We start from the raw sequence: 16,557 nt of genomic DNA on the forward strand, positions 1-16,557 counted from the left end.
TGGCGGTTAATTTGCATACGTAGGTGCGAAACGGCGGAGTGGGACGGAGCAGCGAAGACTGAAGGCGGCTCCGGCCAGAGTGAAGGCCTGGGTCCCGGGTGCCGGAGGAAAACCGGTGCCAGCAGGCAGGGGAAGGGAAGGCCTATTGCATGAATCTCTTCATGCAACAGGCCTCTAGTTATAAAGAAAAAAGTAAAATAAGATTAGCTATGAGTTGCTAGTTGTTGAATCTGGATGATGGGTACATATGGGTGAATATGCTTAAAACTTTCCACAATAGAATGATTTTTTAAAAGGGGGAAAAAATAAAGCCTACTTCTCCACTACTTGAATCTAGGCTGGTATTGTGACTGGCTTTGGCCAATAAAATGTAGAAGCGATGGTGTGCCCATTCCAAGCCTAGGCTTCAAGAGGCCTTATACACTTCCACTCCCTCTCTTGGACCCTGATCCAGACATGAACTGGGCTACTATGCTGGAGAATGAGAGATACATGGAGCAGAGACAACCTAACCCAGCTGGCCCAGTCAACACCAGAAGAACCACACAGCTGAACCAGACCAAACTGTACATTCAGCCCTAGCCAGTTTGGCTCAGTGGATAGAGCGTCGGCCTGAGGACTGAAAGGTCCCAGGTTTGATTCCGGTCAAGGGCACATGCCCGGGTTGCAGGTCCCGGTAGGGGGTGTGCAGGAGGCAGCCAATCTGATTCTCACCAATGATGTTTCTCTCTCTCCTTTCCTCTCTGAAATCGATAAAAATATTTTGTTTTTAAAAACTGCCCATTCACAAAATTATGATCTAAATAAATTATTGTTGTCTTAAGCCACTAAGTTTTGGGATGATTTGTTACACAGTGGTAGTAACTAAGCAAACACTGTTCAGTCTTCCTCTTGACCATTGAGCAAAATACAAACTCCCCATTTGGGTACCCATGGCCTGTATCTCTGACCCTAACCTTACTTCCTATATGAAGTTCCAGAGTTCTTCTACCAGAAACTGCAAACTCTAATGCCTATAGTGTCTCAGAGGAAACCCCCATGAGTGTGCTAGCCTGAAGCGGAGTTCGGTGAACAGATGAGCATTGTTCAGGACAGCCGCTGCTCACTTCAGTGTTTCCAGAGCTTTCCAATTTGTCAAAAGAAGCTGGATATTCAGATTTCTCTGTAAGTTGTCATATTTTTAAATGTTGGCATCTCATCAAAAATTATTTTAATGCCATATAGGGCAAACAAAAGATGTTCGTCTGGGAACTCCCATATTTTAATCTCTGCTAGATTCAAACCTGTGTCTCCTGAACCTGGTCCTCTTGTTCTGGAATTTTATACTTTTGCTCATGGTGAATGCTTTACATAGCATACACTAACCCTACCTCTAAATACCTGCCCCCCCCCTCAAAAAAAAACCCACAAAACTCATCCCAATTCATTCAACACCAAATGTGTGGGCTGTTGTTCCAATCACTGAGGAAACACAATAAACAAAATAAATTTGGAGCTTATATTCTAGTAATCTCTGGAGGGGGGGGGAGATATGGCTGATTTCTATTCTTTTGTATATTTTACTATTCTTTTAAAACTAGAGCATCTATAATAATAAAAGCATAATATGCTAATTAGACCAGACATCCTTCCAGACAACCTTCTGGACGAAGCCACGGCAGCGGGGGCCGAGGCAGAGGCAGCCGCTGCAGCAGTGGGGGCCAAGCCCCTTGCATGAATTTCGTGCATCAGGCCTCTAGTTCTATATAATAAAAGGTTAATATGCAAACAGACCGAACGACGGAACAACCGAATAACCAGCTGCTATGACATGCACTGGCCACCAGGGGGCGCATGTGGACCATGGTGGGCATCGGCCACGGCAGGATGGTAGAGCAGGTGAGTGGGGGCGCCAGACCAAGGTGACGGAACAACTGAATAACCAGCTGCTATGACATGTGCTGGCCACCAGGGGGCGCATGTGGACCATGGTGGGCATCGGCCACGGCAGGATGGTAGAGCAGGTGAGTGGGGGCGCCAGACCAAGGTGGGGTGCCAGTCGCTGTCATTGGAGCGAGCCTCTGGTGGTTACTAAAAATTCTTTGCTCCTGCGCCCTGCAGTCCCGCCTGGCCCTTGCACCTGCTGCTGGTGCCAGAGACGCTGCTCACACCCACTGCTGGTGCCAGACCCACTTGCACCCGCAGCCAGCACCAGAGCCACTGCTTGCACCCGCTGCTAGCGCCTGGCGCCCATCCCGATCGCTTGGCTGCTGGCCCCGATTGCCCCTGAGTGCTTCTCCACCTCCCCCTGCTCCTGAGGGGTGATCAGAGCAGCAGCCGTCGCTTGCACCCGCTGACGATGCCAGCCCTGCTCACACCCACTGCTGGCGCTGGCCCCAATTACTCCACCATCACGCAGTTGCGAGCGGGGCCAGCGCCATCTGCATGTGGGAGCGATGATGGCAGGAGCAGGACTGCCAGCAGACAGGGGACCAGGGGCCGCTGCCAGAGGGGCCAGTTGGGGGTGCATAGGATGGGCCAAGACCTACCCCTATGCCCACCACTGCCTTGCGGCCCACAGTTCCTTTCAAGGTGCACGAATTCGTGCACTGGGCCCCAAGTGATTTTATAAATAAAAAATGTAGAATAAACGTGGGCAGGCTGAGCATTTAAAATTATTCTTTTTTTTAGAGTTTTTCTTTAGGTTCTATTTTCATCTTTAAAATCCTTTGTTGTCTTTACTGTAGGGCTTACAACGAAAATTCTCCCTTGTAGATTAGTTATTTGTACTCTTGCAGACCTATAGGCAGAAGTGGATTTATTGTGAAACTAATAAAGCTTAATCTCCAGGGTCCTTCACTTTGCACAGAATATCTTCCAAGGCCCTGTAATTCATTCCCCCACACACACACCATTTATTTATGAAAATTTTCAAATACACAGAAAAATCAGTATAATTATACTCTGGACAACTATATGCCAACCACCTAAAATCTATGATTTACTATATTTAGTTTATCACATACTTATCCATCTATCCGTGACTCACTCTATCCATTAATCCATCCTCATTTTTTATGCATTTGAAAATAATTATACGGACAACTATATGCCAACCACCTAAAATCTACAGCTAACGATTTACTATATTTAGTTTATCACATACTTATCCATCTATCTGTGACTCTCTCTATCCATTAATCCATCCTAGTTTTTTATGCATTTGAAAGAAAATTTCAAGTATCAGTACACTTCATTCCAAAACACTTCAGCATTTATATTAAACTTAAGTTTAATATTTGTTTACAGGGGCTTAGGGGGATAAGCAGTTAACATTTCTATGTTGTGAAATGCACAAATCTTAAATATACCATTCAATGAGTTTTGACAAATGCATACACATGAATAATCCAAACCCCATCAAGATAATGAACATCATCATAATAATAAACCATACACATTTAAAGTGTGCAATTTGCCCTAACCGGTTTGGCTCAGTGGATAGAGCATCAGCCTGCGGACTGAAAGGTCCCAAATTCGTTTCCGGTCAAGGACATATACCTTGGTTGCGTGCACATCCCCAGTAGGAGGTGTGCAGGAAGCAGCTGATCGATGTTTCTAACTCTCTCTCCCTCTCTGTAAAAAATCAATAAAATATATGAAAAAAATAAAGTGTGCAATTTGATACATTGTTTTATGTAGATACCACCACAATCAAGATAATGAACATATCCATCAAGTCCTAAAGTTTTCTCATGCTCCTTTATAATCACTCCCTTCCACTCCTGATTGGTCACCACGGGGCAGTTCTGATTGGACAGGGCAGGTCTTAGGCGCTCCCTCACAGTCATCTAGGAAGACTTAGCAAGCAGAGCCTAGTGCCAGCAGCTCTGCTTGGTATACGGAGCACATGAAAAGCCCCTGCCAGCAAACAGTGGCTCAGCTCTTATTATTTGTAAAATGTGGGCCCTTGGTTGATCATGGGAGGCCATCTCAGCAGATACATCCCTTCTCGTGATTCACATCCAATGAATCTTCTTAGGTTCCACCAGCCAATAGAAAGGTTGGTATTTTTCACCCATAAAGCTTGGGATTTCACTCCTAAAGGGAACACAGCCAACACATTTCTTTCTAGCTATATGTAACCTTTGAAAATTGGAGACAAGACTATATATTTGTGGCTTTGTTTGTTCTTTTCCTCTGAACATGGCCATTAGGTGGACATGAATGAATATGCTTTCGGAACCATCTAGTAACATTCTGTAGAGTTTTCACTAAGCAGTCGTTAGTGTTGTACACATTTCTTTAGCCATGCGCTATATTACCTATTCATTTTTTCATTTAAAATCGTTTCAAAGAATATTCAGTATTTGACAATGTGCCTATGTATCCATTAACATGGGAAGCCACTCAGATATATTTTAAGATTAAAACAGAATCCCATCTCTTTCTAAATTTAACCAGATGAAGATTTTAAACAAATTTTATGATGACTTCTCTGGATAGAGTTTTCCTTTTTTTGCCTCTATAATTTTCTAATTTAAAAAAAATGTTCTAATTGTTTTACATTGAACAAGCAACTTACATTAACAGTGAGAATGACTCAAAATGTCTTACACTCGACTCTGTAACTTAATGTGTTTGCGAAAGAAAAATCCTTTCTCCTGGAGTAGCCAGGCTAAAAGCTATAGCAAGAAAAGGGGGGAAAGTAAAAAAATGCTAATGCTGGTTTTGCAGGAGAAAAATATTGTAATTATTTGTATTGGCTAAGATTTTCAATTACTTATGCTCTCGTCTGCTACCAATTCCACTGAAAATTGGCAGCCGAGTAAATAAAATTCTGGCAACGTGCAGTCTGTGCCAAGGTTTAGATTTTAGCGAGATTTCATCTTTCAGGGAGATGTTTGAAAAATATTAGCTGTTTAAGTGATGTGACAATAGTTTAGTAGCAGGCAATTTACTGCAGTGATTTGGGATTGAAGAGATCAGGTAAGCAAATTCGCATGCGCTCTCCAAACCCAAGAGAGAATATATACGAACGGGATGGGGGGGAGGGGAATATTTTGAAATTATTGTTATTAGTTACCAGTCTTTGGATAAAGACAGCTCCTTTACTAAACTGGGAGAAGCAGCAGGAGCCACAGTTTTAATATTGTCATCTTCTCCTCAAAATGTACCAAGAACCTTTTTTCCTAGAACTTTTCTTCCGCCAGAAAGTTTGTGAGCAGCACAAGCCTTCCTCCGGCCCGTTTGGGGGCTGAACGCGAGGGGACGGGCCGTAGCTTTTAGCCAATTGGACGAGGTCTCCTCGCGCGCGGTCCCGCCTAGTCCGTTGGCGAAGGACCAGCCAATGAGAGCGCCGCTCTTTTAGCCAGCGGCGACCAAAGGAAGAAGAAGAGAGGGTATTGGTCGACGGCCGGGACTGCTGCCCAATAGGAGCAAGCCGCGCCCGCGATTTAGGCGGGCAGCTTGAGCGGCTGAGGCGGGGAGGTTGGAATCGGGAGACGGGAGTTCTGCGGGAGAAACGGACTGCGGCGGACTCGCGAGCCCGACCGCGTCTTTCCGGCTGCAGGTGAGGAGGGCGCTTACCTCTCCCCGGGCCTTGCGCTTCTGTCTCCGGGATGACTTCCGAGCTTGGTCTCTGGATGCGGAACGTAGGGGCGCCCCAGTGGAACCCCGCGCCCTGAGAAGGTTCGGCCGCTCTCTGCGGCCCCAACCGTCAGGGCCGAGGAGCCGGAATCCCGGCTGTTGCGGGGTTTCTGTGAGGCCCTCAGTCGGGGTGGGGGCGGGGAAGACAGGAAGTTCGAGCGGTCCCGGAAGTTACCGAGTTCGGAGGCGAGTTCGCTGCAGGCCGGAGTCTCCCCAGCCCATCTCCCGGGAGCCGAGCCTGAAACTCTTCGGTTGCAAATAATTGTTCTCCGTTTGAGCGCCGGTTAGTTGCGTCACTTCCGAGGTGACTGAAGAACCTGATTTTTAGTTTTATTTAGCTTAACCTCACAGCAACACTGCGGCGTACATACTTTTATTATTATTTTACAGGCGAACTAGTGAGGGGAAACCCGCCTAAGGCCCCACCGGTAGAGTAGGTGTCGGAGCAAGGATCTGAGCCAAGGTCGGCCTGCCGGCCTGACTCCCTGGCGCCTCTTCTTATTTTGTTAATTGGGTGCCATCTCGTCCCGGCTAGTTGTGGACACGGATTGAAATCTGAGTTACAAAGCTTGGTAAGATGACTAGTGGGAGGTTAACATTTTAAACTCCCAACTCTGATGGCACAAATAGATAGGAAATCAATCAAGGTCAAGGTTGCTTAAGGCTTGGGGTGGTAGTAGGACTGGCTTTTGCTCTAGGCCAGAGGTTTTCAGCTGGTGTGTGTGTGTGTCAAGGATTTTTAAAGGATGCAATACCTGACTATTTAGTCAGGGGCACTGGCCTTTTTTCCCCTTAGATTGTCAAATTTATTTTTTCTAAATATATTTTTATTGATTTCAGAGAGGAAGGGAGAGAGATAGAAACACCAATAATAAGAGAGGATCATTGATCGGCTGCCTCCTGCACACCCCACACTGGGGAATCGAACCATGACCTCCTGGTTCATAGGTGGATGCTTAACCACTGAGCCATGCCGGCTGGGCTAGATTGTCAAGTTAAAAAAAAAAAATGACAATGGCCAACACAACATAGGGGTGTACATATTCTTTAGAATTAGTGTTGTGGGGGGTTTTTCCTATATATACCCATAAGTGGAATCCCTGGGTTATAAGGCAGTTCCTTTTTTAAATTTTTTTGAGGAGCCTCCATACTGTTTTCCATAGTGGCTGCACTCATCTGCTTCTCATGCTGATTTAAGCCTTTCTGGCTTAAACCTCCCGTTTTCCCACAGCATAGTGTGGAATCAGCTTGCTTCTTGAGGCACATAATCCCCTCTCTTGAGTTTCATCTTTTCAGCCCTACCCCATCACTTTGGGGGAACTGCACTTTTCTAAGTTATCTGTCAGTTCCACATTGCTAAATCTAATGACCATCTTTTCCCCTTAGTAGCAGTGGACACACTTGAGCATTATCTCCCTGAAACATTCTTTCAAGAAATGCTATTCATGGTTTCCTCCTCCTTTATATTTTTGTTTTGGGGTTCTCTTTTTATAACTCTTATCCTTTTCATGTTAGTGTCTATAGTTTTAGTCCTTGGCCTGCTTTTCTTCTGTCTCTCTTCCTTCTTAGATCATTTAATCTCTCCCATGTCTCTTCTGAGGATTCTCAAAGCTATCTACTTTTTTGTCAATCTTCACCCAAGGATATTTTTTGCCATTGACTTTTTAGAGAGTGGAAGGGAAGGGGAGAGATAGAAACATTGATGTGAAAGAGATACATTAGTTGCCTCCCACACACACCCTGACCAGAGCCACCAGGAATCCTTCAGTCCTAGGACTGACTCCTGGGACTGATGCTCTAATCACTAAGCAAACTGGTTAGGGCTTTTTTTAGAGAGAGAGAAAAGCATCGATCCTTGCCTCCTGCATGCCCCCTACTGGGGCGGGGGGGCGAGCCCAAAACCTGGGCATGTGCCCTGACTGAGAATGGAATCTTCAACCTCTTGGTGCATGGGATGACGCTCAACCATACTGGCGGGGCAAAGCTGTCCACTCTTTTCCATCTCCATTGCTGCCACTCTTGTCCAAGCCTTTGTAACCATTTGTTTGCACTCCCATAGTAGCTTATAAACTAGTCACCTGGTTTGCAATCTTGCTTCCCTAAAGCCCATTCCTAACACAAGAAGAAGCTCTCTAACAAGACCTTCAGCGATAGTGTCCTGCCCCATCAAGCTCATCCCATGTTGTCTGCTCTTCCTTACTGTACTCGTTACACTTGTCTGCCTGGTTTCTCAAATGCCCCAAATCCATGCTTGCCAGGGACCTGTATACTGATTTCCTTCTGATACTTCCTTGGCTCTTATATGGCCAACTTCGTTTAATCCTTTACTCCTCAGCTCAGTTTTCTTTCTGAGAGGCTTTCTCTTACTATTGTGTCTGAAATTATGCTTTTTGCCTCCGACTCAAAACCAAATATCACAATGTCTAATTTTCACATTTATTCTCCCATTTTCTAGAATGTAAACTCTTGTTATACAGCGTCTTGTCTGTGGGGTGTCTACGTAACAATGCTTAATAAATATTTGTTAAATGGAATTAGAGATGGGAAACAATGAAAAGGATGGAGTAAATAAAGGTTGCTTAACCTTTTTGGAGAAATTAAGTAATTTCCACTTAGTAATTGAATTAATTTGGTAAATGTCCATATTCAGGTCATGACAAAGAACCACAAGAGGTCTGGGATATTACTTTCAGACTCAATAGTTCAATCCCCTTATTTCTATTTAAAAAGATCGTACTATGGTCACATGACTTCATGTTTTCAAAGGATGACCTGGACAACTGGTTGTGCTTGTTATGGGGGGAAAAAGTGGATGATTACCAAAACTCCTCTGATTTAACTAAAATCTCAGTTTTGCCAAGAATGATCTTAAATAGAATTCTGCAAAACTAGATATGATTATATCAACTATATGACATGTTTTATCTATTTTTACTAATACCTTTTACAAATGCTGCTTCCTCAGTGATGGCTCAAGAAGCAATGGAATATGATGTTCAGATGCAGTTAGATCATAATGCTCTAGGACAACTTGCTCCAGCTGAACTTGTCAGCAGCCTACAGGGACCACCCTTACTTCAGCCTGCTCCTGCTGAAGGGGTCAGCAGCCAAGAGGGACCACATCTGCTGCAGCCTGCTCCTGCTGAAGTGGTCAGCAGCCAAGAGGGACCACGTCTGCTGCAGCCTGCTCCTGCTGAAGTGGTCAGCAGCCAAGGGGAACCACACCTGCTGCAGCCTGCTCCACAGGTGTCCATTGACCTGACAGAGGAAGTGGGAGAAGAGAATGTGGAGAACATCAATCCAGGAACTTCAGAGGAGCATAGGCAGGAATCTGATGCTAACCCCACCATCCGAGCGGCTTCATTGCACTCAGTGAGCAGCTTCATTAATGGGCTACAGAGACTTCATGGCATGTTAGAATTCCTGAGACCCCCTTCAGACTACAATGTGGGGCCAGTAAGAGCCAGAAGGAGGAGAGGGACTGCTTCACGCAGAGCGAGAACCGGAGGGTCTCAGAGGACGGACAGTGCCAGGTAAATAATAATGTGTGGACTATGGGATTAGTACCAGATTGGGAATTTTGAACTTGGGCTCTGGTCATAACCCCAATACTGCTTAAGATAAGATAGGCATTGTGACTTTTGGCAAGTCAGGTAACTTTTCTGAATCCCTATTTTCTCACAGGTCAGATGAAACTAAAAGTGTTTGCTTTATTTACCTAACAAAGTAATTGAGGGGGTATGTTATACTTAATTTTTTTTCTCTCTCTTTTTTTTATCCTTAGCTGAGGACATGATTAGAGAGAGGAAAGGGGATGGGGGGGAGAGAAAGAAACATGTGTCAGTTGCCTTTCCAATGTGCCCCAACTGGAGATGGAACCTGCAAGCCCTTTATGTGTCCTGGCCGGGGATTAAACCAGCAACCTTTTAGTGCACAGGACAGTGTTTAACCAACTGAGCCACTCTGGCCAGTCAAGGGATAAGTTATACTCAAATGCTTTGAAAACTGATGGTAGTTTATTGGCAATGACTTCTGTAGAGGCTGTTTTTTCTTTAGATTATTTGCATCTTGTATATAAATATGTGTGTGTGTGTGTGTGTATTTCTTAATTTGCAAGTTCACTCCACTCACCCAATATCCATTGTTTATTGGCACTCTACATAGTGGTGAAGGCTAGATTTAGAGAATCCTTGTGAAAAGGAGAATGTGAATTAAGAGCTTATCTGACGGAGTGGGAAGCATTCCAGTCCTCACCTGAGACTATGTTGAAGAGTTGAAAAATTTTTTTCATAGTTTTTGGTTTGAATTTACCTCTTGAAGGGCTAAGCTGTCAAGTCTTGACAGGATTATTATAAAGAATAACAATTGTTTATGTCTTACCTGTTTTTAAAGTCCCCCTGCTTTATTTGAAAGACTTTATTTCATATTTGGTCTTTTAAATATTTTCGTGTTGAAAGAGGTCGAATTCATTTTATGGAGTCCAAGAATTTTTGTTCAAGGTCTCATAGCTACCACACAGAAGTAGAGCTGGTAATGAACCTGGATTGGACTCATTTTCTACATAGATATAGAGGGAGCTCAATCCTTTTGTCTTAACACTATGAGAATGGTGAGATGGTACTAAAAAATAGTGGCTAGGCCATCTATTCTTACAAATGAGGAAGCTGATGGGATAATTTGTGATTTGTCTGAGGTAACTCTGGAATTGGGATTGTACCTTCAGGATTCAGCATCCTTTTCCATGGATCCTGCTGATTACTGAAGCAGGGCCTGCTATTAATGTGGTTCCAGTCTGTAGGGCCTGGTCACTTCTGGATGTGACCCATCAAAGATGGTGGGTGTCTAGTTCTGTATTAAAGAAGAGTTACAAATGCATCCAACTCTGTTATTTTAAGGTGTCATTCCTTCAGATTATGAAGGCAAAAATAAGACTTCACACAGTTGTGTGATAGGTGACAGTACCTTGTAGTGCAGTTTGGGGCCTCTGCTGAAGTGAGTAAATGGGTTGAGACTTGAGAGTGGTGTCCCCAGGGACTGGCTCACCAAGAGGCCTCTCACAGTATTCTTCAGCCTTGGTTGTTCATGCACTCAGTTGAGTGATTGCTCTTGGTCGGGGACACTTGTGTTAACCACCTCACAGAATGACACTTATGAACCAAGTGCCAGTTTACAGAGAGAAATAGCAACTCTACAGAGAATTACCTAGTTGGCATGTTCAGCATGGTTCTCCTAGAAGATATTTACACACACAAGTCAAACAATAATTAGAAAATTGCCAACATATGTAGAATCTGTGCTCAGGTTACAGAATTTAGATGCTGAAAGATATTAATCAAACTATTTGACTGACAGTCACATGTTTGTCTCCATAAAGTGGAATAAACCTAAAAGGCCAAGGACTGTGTAGTTCAGTGTAAAGAACATGGATTCTGGAGCCAGATAAATGTGCATTAAAACTTTTTTGCCACTTTGATTAACTATTGTACTGGAGGTTCCAGGTTAGGCAGAGACACACACACACACACACACACACAGACACAGACACTAGATTAGAGAAACAAGGCATTTGTATTAGAAAGAAATGCCCTGGCTGGTTTGGCTCAGTGGATAGACCATCAGCCTGTGGACTGAAGGGACCCGGATTCGATTGTGGTCAAGGGCACATGCCTGGGTTACGGGATCAATCCCCAGTAGGGGATGTGCAAGAGGCAGCCAATCATTGTTTCTCTCTCATCATTGATGTTTCTCTCTCTCCCTCACCCTTCCTCTCTGAAATCAATAAAAATAAGAAAACGCCGAAACCAGTTTGGCTCAGTGGATAGAGCGTCGGCTTGCGGACTGAAAGGTCCCAGGTTCGATTCCGGTCAAGGGCATGTACCTGGGTTGCGGGCACATCCCCAGTAGGAGATGTGCAGGAGGCAGCTGATCGATGTTTCTCTCTCATCGATGTTTCTAACTCTATCTCTCTCCCTTCCTCTCTGTAAAAAATCAATAAAATATATTTTTAAAAAAACATTTTTTTAAATACATAATACTATAGCTATTTGCAGATGATATACTCCTTGTATTTATCATCAAGTTGTGAAAAAAGCCAGACCCAAGAGGCCACATATTATATGGTCCTATTCAAGAAAATACAGAATAAGCAAATCCATAGAAACAAAGTTAATTAGTGGTGCCACAGGCTGCAGGGGAAGGAGAAAAGAAAATGACTGTTTATGGTTACACAGTTCATTTTAGAATCTTGTGGTTATGCTAAAAATCACTGGTTCTCAAATTGTGAATCAAAGGCTTCACAATTGCTACTACTCATTTTAATTTATTCACATTTCTTATAAGGGTGAATCTTCTATCTATGGAATGGGATACCAAATGTGTATTTTGTTCCATTTAATCATCCATTTTTTTAATAGAAGGCCCTAGTTAGTCATAAATTTTAGCAATCCTATGAGAAATCAAAAGTTTTCTGTATGAGCAATCTCCAATAATGTTTCTGGGTAATAATATACCTTAATGCTATAAAATCAGTTATTAAAACTTAAAGTAGGTCACCTTTCACTAATACTTTGTGATTATTAGCTTGGTAGTATGTTCTAAAGTTCAGAACATCTTTTAGGTTTTTAATATCAAATGTCATTATTAATGGGGTGGAGTATGGCTTGCTACCTTGGAAATAAGGAAAACATATAAAAGTGGTTACAGTTAAAACTCAGCCAGCCAGAATGAATTGGAATGTTAAATCTGCTCCCAAACTCTCCTTATCTTGAGTTCTTTTTTGATATGTTGTGTTTTAACCTTAACCAGATATTAAGCTTGAGAAGAAAAATAATCCTAATGTATAAAAAGCCAGGGGCCGTCAAGACTGAAATAACCAGATGGACAACTGAACAGCAGGCTGCGTGGGGCGAACGGGCCGGCGAGGGGGTTAGTGAGGGACAACCAGACAACTGAACAGCAGGTTGCAGGGGCAGCCAGGCTGGCAGGGGGGTTAGTGAGGGACAACTGAACAGCAGGCTGTGTGGGGAGACAAGGCCAGAAAGGGGGGGCAGTTGGGGGCAACCAGGACAGCAGCGGTTAGAGGTGATTAGGCTGATGGGGCAGTAAGGGGCAATCAGGCAGGCAGGCAGGTGAGCAGTTAGGAGCCAGCAGTCCCGGATTGTGAGAGGGGTGTGATCGGGCCTAAACTGGCAGACATCCCCTGAGGGGTCCCGGTTTGGAGAGGGTGCAGGCTGGGCTCAGGTAACACCTACACACACACATACACACACACACACACACACACACACACACACACTGCACGAATTTTGTGCACCGGGCCTCCAGTCCTATATAATAAAAACCTAATATGCTAAGTGTCCAGTCATCCGGTTGTCCATTCAACCAATCAAAGCGTAATATGCTAAGGCTGCTCAACCACTCACTATGACATACACTGACCACCAGGGGGCACATAGTGGACCAGTAGGTGAGCTTGCTGCTGGGGTTTGGCCAATCGGGACTGAGCGAGATGGGCCAGACATGCCCTGGAGCCCTCCTGCGGTCCTTCCCCAGCTGGCCAACCTCCTGCATCCCTCCCTGGTCCCCATTGTACACCAGTGGGGTCCCTCGGCCTGGCCTGGGCCCTCTTGCAATCCAGGACCCCTCGGAGGATGTCAGCTGGTTTCAGCCCTTTGGCAGAATGATCGGTCGCTAAGACACACACTGACCACAAGGGGGCAGATGCTCAAGGCAGGAGCTGCCCCCTGATGGTCCCATAGGTGGAGCACCGCTCAGCCAGAAGCCTGACTCCATGTCCCCTGAGGGCTCCCGGACTGCGAGAGGGCACCGGCCAGGCTGAGGGACTTCCACCACGCCCCACGCCCCCCCCCCCAGTGCACAAATTTCGTGCACTGGGCCTCTAGTGTCTAAAAATAAGAGCTGAAACAATGATGACTGAAGCCAGACTTCGTTCTGTATCCCCAAACACCTGATCTGCCTAACTGTAGCAGCAGAATCCATGAGACCATATTTGACCAACAGGGCCCTTTTTCTTCACACCCATTTTCTCTTCCCAACCCCCTAATATTGACAGACAGATTGCTGAGTCATATCCTTTAAAAGGTATTAACACATGGCCAAAGAGGCCAGTAAAGTAGAATTAGCTTTTAGTAGAAGAGTCAGGCTCCAGTGTGGGCTAATATAATTAAGTGGAAGAAAGTATACAGACCCGCCATCATCTGCCTAATTCTGCTATTTTGTTCAAAGGCAGCATTTAAGGGCCTGGAGATGGGTTCAAATGACTAGGATTTACCTCCAAATTACATTGGGTTATTTTTATGATGGTGGTCTATTGTACATTCTATTGCCTTTCTTTGTAAATAGGTCCAGAGCACCACCATTGGATGCTTACTTTCAAGTGAGCAGGAGCCAACCTTCTTTGCCAACTACTTCTCATGATTCAGGGGCTAGCAATCCTGTATCTGAAGACTTGCAGGTACCAAGTAGTTCTGATTCTGACAATGAAAGTTCCATAGAGTATGAAGAGGTGGTTGTGCAGGCAGAACCTGAAGCTGCCATTTTGGAAGGTGAGTGTTTATCATGGTTTGGATTCACAAGGCTAATATATAGAAAGCTTAGACTCCAGCCCGGGTTGGTGTGGCTAAGTGGTTAGAGCATTGGCCCGTGTACCGAAGGGTCTTCAGTTCAATTCCCAGTTAAGGGCACATACCTGGTTTGCAGTTTGCACCCCTGGCTCTGATCAGGGCACCTGTGGGAGGCAACGGATTGATGTTTCTCTCTGTCTCTCCCCCTCCTTCCTTTCCACATACTCTAAAAATCAATGGAAAAAATACCCTCTGGTGAGGATTAACAAAAAATGCTCAGACTTCAAAAGGCTAGAGTCTCTGGATACGTGTTTTGATACTTTTTCTTTTTCCCCGCAAATGCTATAGATTTCTGCTTTATAGTGCAGCTTTCACTGGCCATAATTATATAGAGAGGATTTGCTCTGACTTGCAATTTAATAGGATTTGTGACCCAGTGAATCATTTATTTTGTAATCACATTTTATATTCCCTTTCATTTCCTTAGACATCTGAGAAGGAAGTAGATGTTTGTTTGTTTGTTTTTAAAGAAAAGCTTTGTAAATTTAGCGCCCTATCTAGTCTTCTACTTTTTAAGTCCTAGTATAATGTTATGTATTGTGCAAGTGGAACTTTGTTTAGCAACTGGTGGGCAGAGACCCCAAAAACATAGGTCTTGCTTACATTTAAAACCCTCTGATACCCCAGATTGTGGGCTTTTCCCACTAAATGGAACCAGGGCCTTTTGGAGAAATGGCTTTCTAGGTCTGGGATAGGAATCTCAAATATGAGTCTAGGGCAGTGGTTTTCAACCTTCCTAATGCCGTGACCCTTTAATATAGTTCCTCATGTTGTGGTGATCCCCAACTTCATTGTTACAAATTGAACATAATTAAAGCATAGTGATTAATCACAAAAACAATATGTAATTATATGTGTGTTTTCCGATGATCTTAGGCGACTCCTGTGAAAGGGTCGTTCGACCCTCAAAGGGGTCGTGACCCACAGGTTGAGAACCACTGGTCTAGGGCATTTTATTAGGCTAGAAAGCAAGGAGACAATCTAAGTCTCATAGAGTTATGTCATAAGAACAACCTAGAAAGGGTTCTTAGTAACCTAAAATAAAATAGGACAGTTTGAGCATCAGAAAGACTAATGAGTGTGTATTTGGATTTAAATAGGTTGAAATGCATTATATCTATGAAAATATATAAATTCATAATTATGTATTTTTTAAAAACCTCATTTATTACCCTGGACAGGTAGGTAGTTCAGTTGGTTGGAGTGTTGTTCCAATATACCAAGGTTGGCAGTTCCATCCCTGGTCAGGACACATACAAGAATCAACCAATGAATGTATAAATAAGTGGAACAACAAATTGATGTTTCTCTCTCTCAAAAAAAAAATCAATAAAAACAAACTTGTTTATCAGTCATTTTATTTTAATAAATTATAAGAGCCCTAACTCATTAGTCTGAAAGCTGGAAAATAAAGGAGTAAACATTTATCCTACCTTTCCTTGTGTGAACTGTATTCAGTAAAACCAAATAATTGATGAAGGAAGTTTTAGGGTTGTTGTTTTTAAAGACTTTCTTTTAGAGTAGTTTAAAAGAAAGGTTCACAACAAAACAGAGCAAGATACAGAGATTTCTCATATACCCTCTATCTCTGAACATGCATTGCCTGCCTCTCCATTGTCAGCATCATTCACCAGAATGATGCATTTGTTATATACATCGTAATTACCTGAAGTCCATAGTTTACTTTAGGGTTCACTTTTGGTGTTATACATTTTATGGGTTTGGACAACCATCATTATAATATACAGAGCATTTTCACTGCCCTTAAAACTCTGTCATTTTATCCCTCCCACCCACGCCAAAGAAAGACTTTTAAAAAAGAAGAATTGCCACTCTAGCTGGTTTGGCTCAGTGGATAGAGCAAACCTGCAGACTGAAAGGTCCCGGGTTTGATTGCCCGGGGTTATGGGCTCGATCCCCAGTAGGGGGTGTGCAGGAGGCAGCCGATCAATGATTCTCTCTCATCATTGGTTTCTTTTTCTTTTTTTCTGTTGGACTATCAGTGTACATGTATACATTAAAAAATAAATGTATTTTTCTTTTTTAAAAAAAATTAAATCTTTATTGTTCAGATTATTACATTTGTTCCTCTTTTTCCCCCCATAACTCCCCTCCTCCCAGTTCCCACCCCACCCTCCGCCCTCACTCCCCACCCACTGTCCTCATCCATAGGTGCACGATTTTTGTCCAGTCTCTTCCCGCATCTCCCACTCCCCTTTCCCCCGCAAGAATAGTCAGTCCATTCCCTTTCTATGTCCCTGATTCTATTATAATCACCAGTTCATTC

At 43.8% G+C, this 16,557-nt stretch overlaps 1 protein-coding gene across 2 annotated transcripts in view; it reads left to right on the top strand.

Annotated features, from left to right (window-relative positions):
• The first annotated feature begins 5,443 nt into the window (after nucleotides 1-5,443).
• RFWD3 (ring finger and WD repeat domain 3) overlaps nucleotides 5,444-16,557 on the top strand; it is a 34,893-nt gene continuing 23,779 nt past the window's right edge. For both annotated transcript variants that reach the window (XM_005862618.2, XM_005862620.2), the window contains exons 1-3: nucleotides 5,444-5,551; nucleotides 8,594-9,161; nucleotides 13,990-14,192. In XM_005862618.2, coding sequence (XP_005862680.1) covers nucleotides 8,596-9,161; nucleotides 13,990-14,192 — 769 coding nt within the window. In that variant the 5' untranslated portion in view covers nucleotides 5,444-5,551; nucleotides 8,594-8,595. The remainder of the gene's footprint in view (nucleotides 5,552-8,593; nucleotides 9,162-13,989; nucleotides 14,193-16,557) is intronic.

Source organism: Myotis brandtii, unplaced genomic scaffold (genome assembly GCF_000412655.1).
Source record: "Myotis brandtii unplaced genomic scaffold, ASM41265v1 scaffold165, whole genome shotgun sequence".
In the NCBI taxonomy this organism is placed as follows: domain Eukaryota; kingdom Metazoa; phylum Chordata; class Mammalia; order Chiroptera; family Vespertilionidae; genus Myotis; species Myotis brandtii.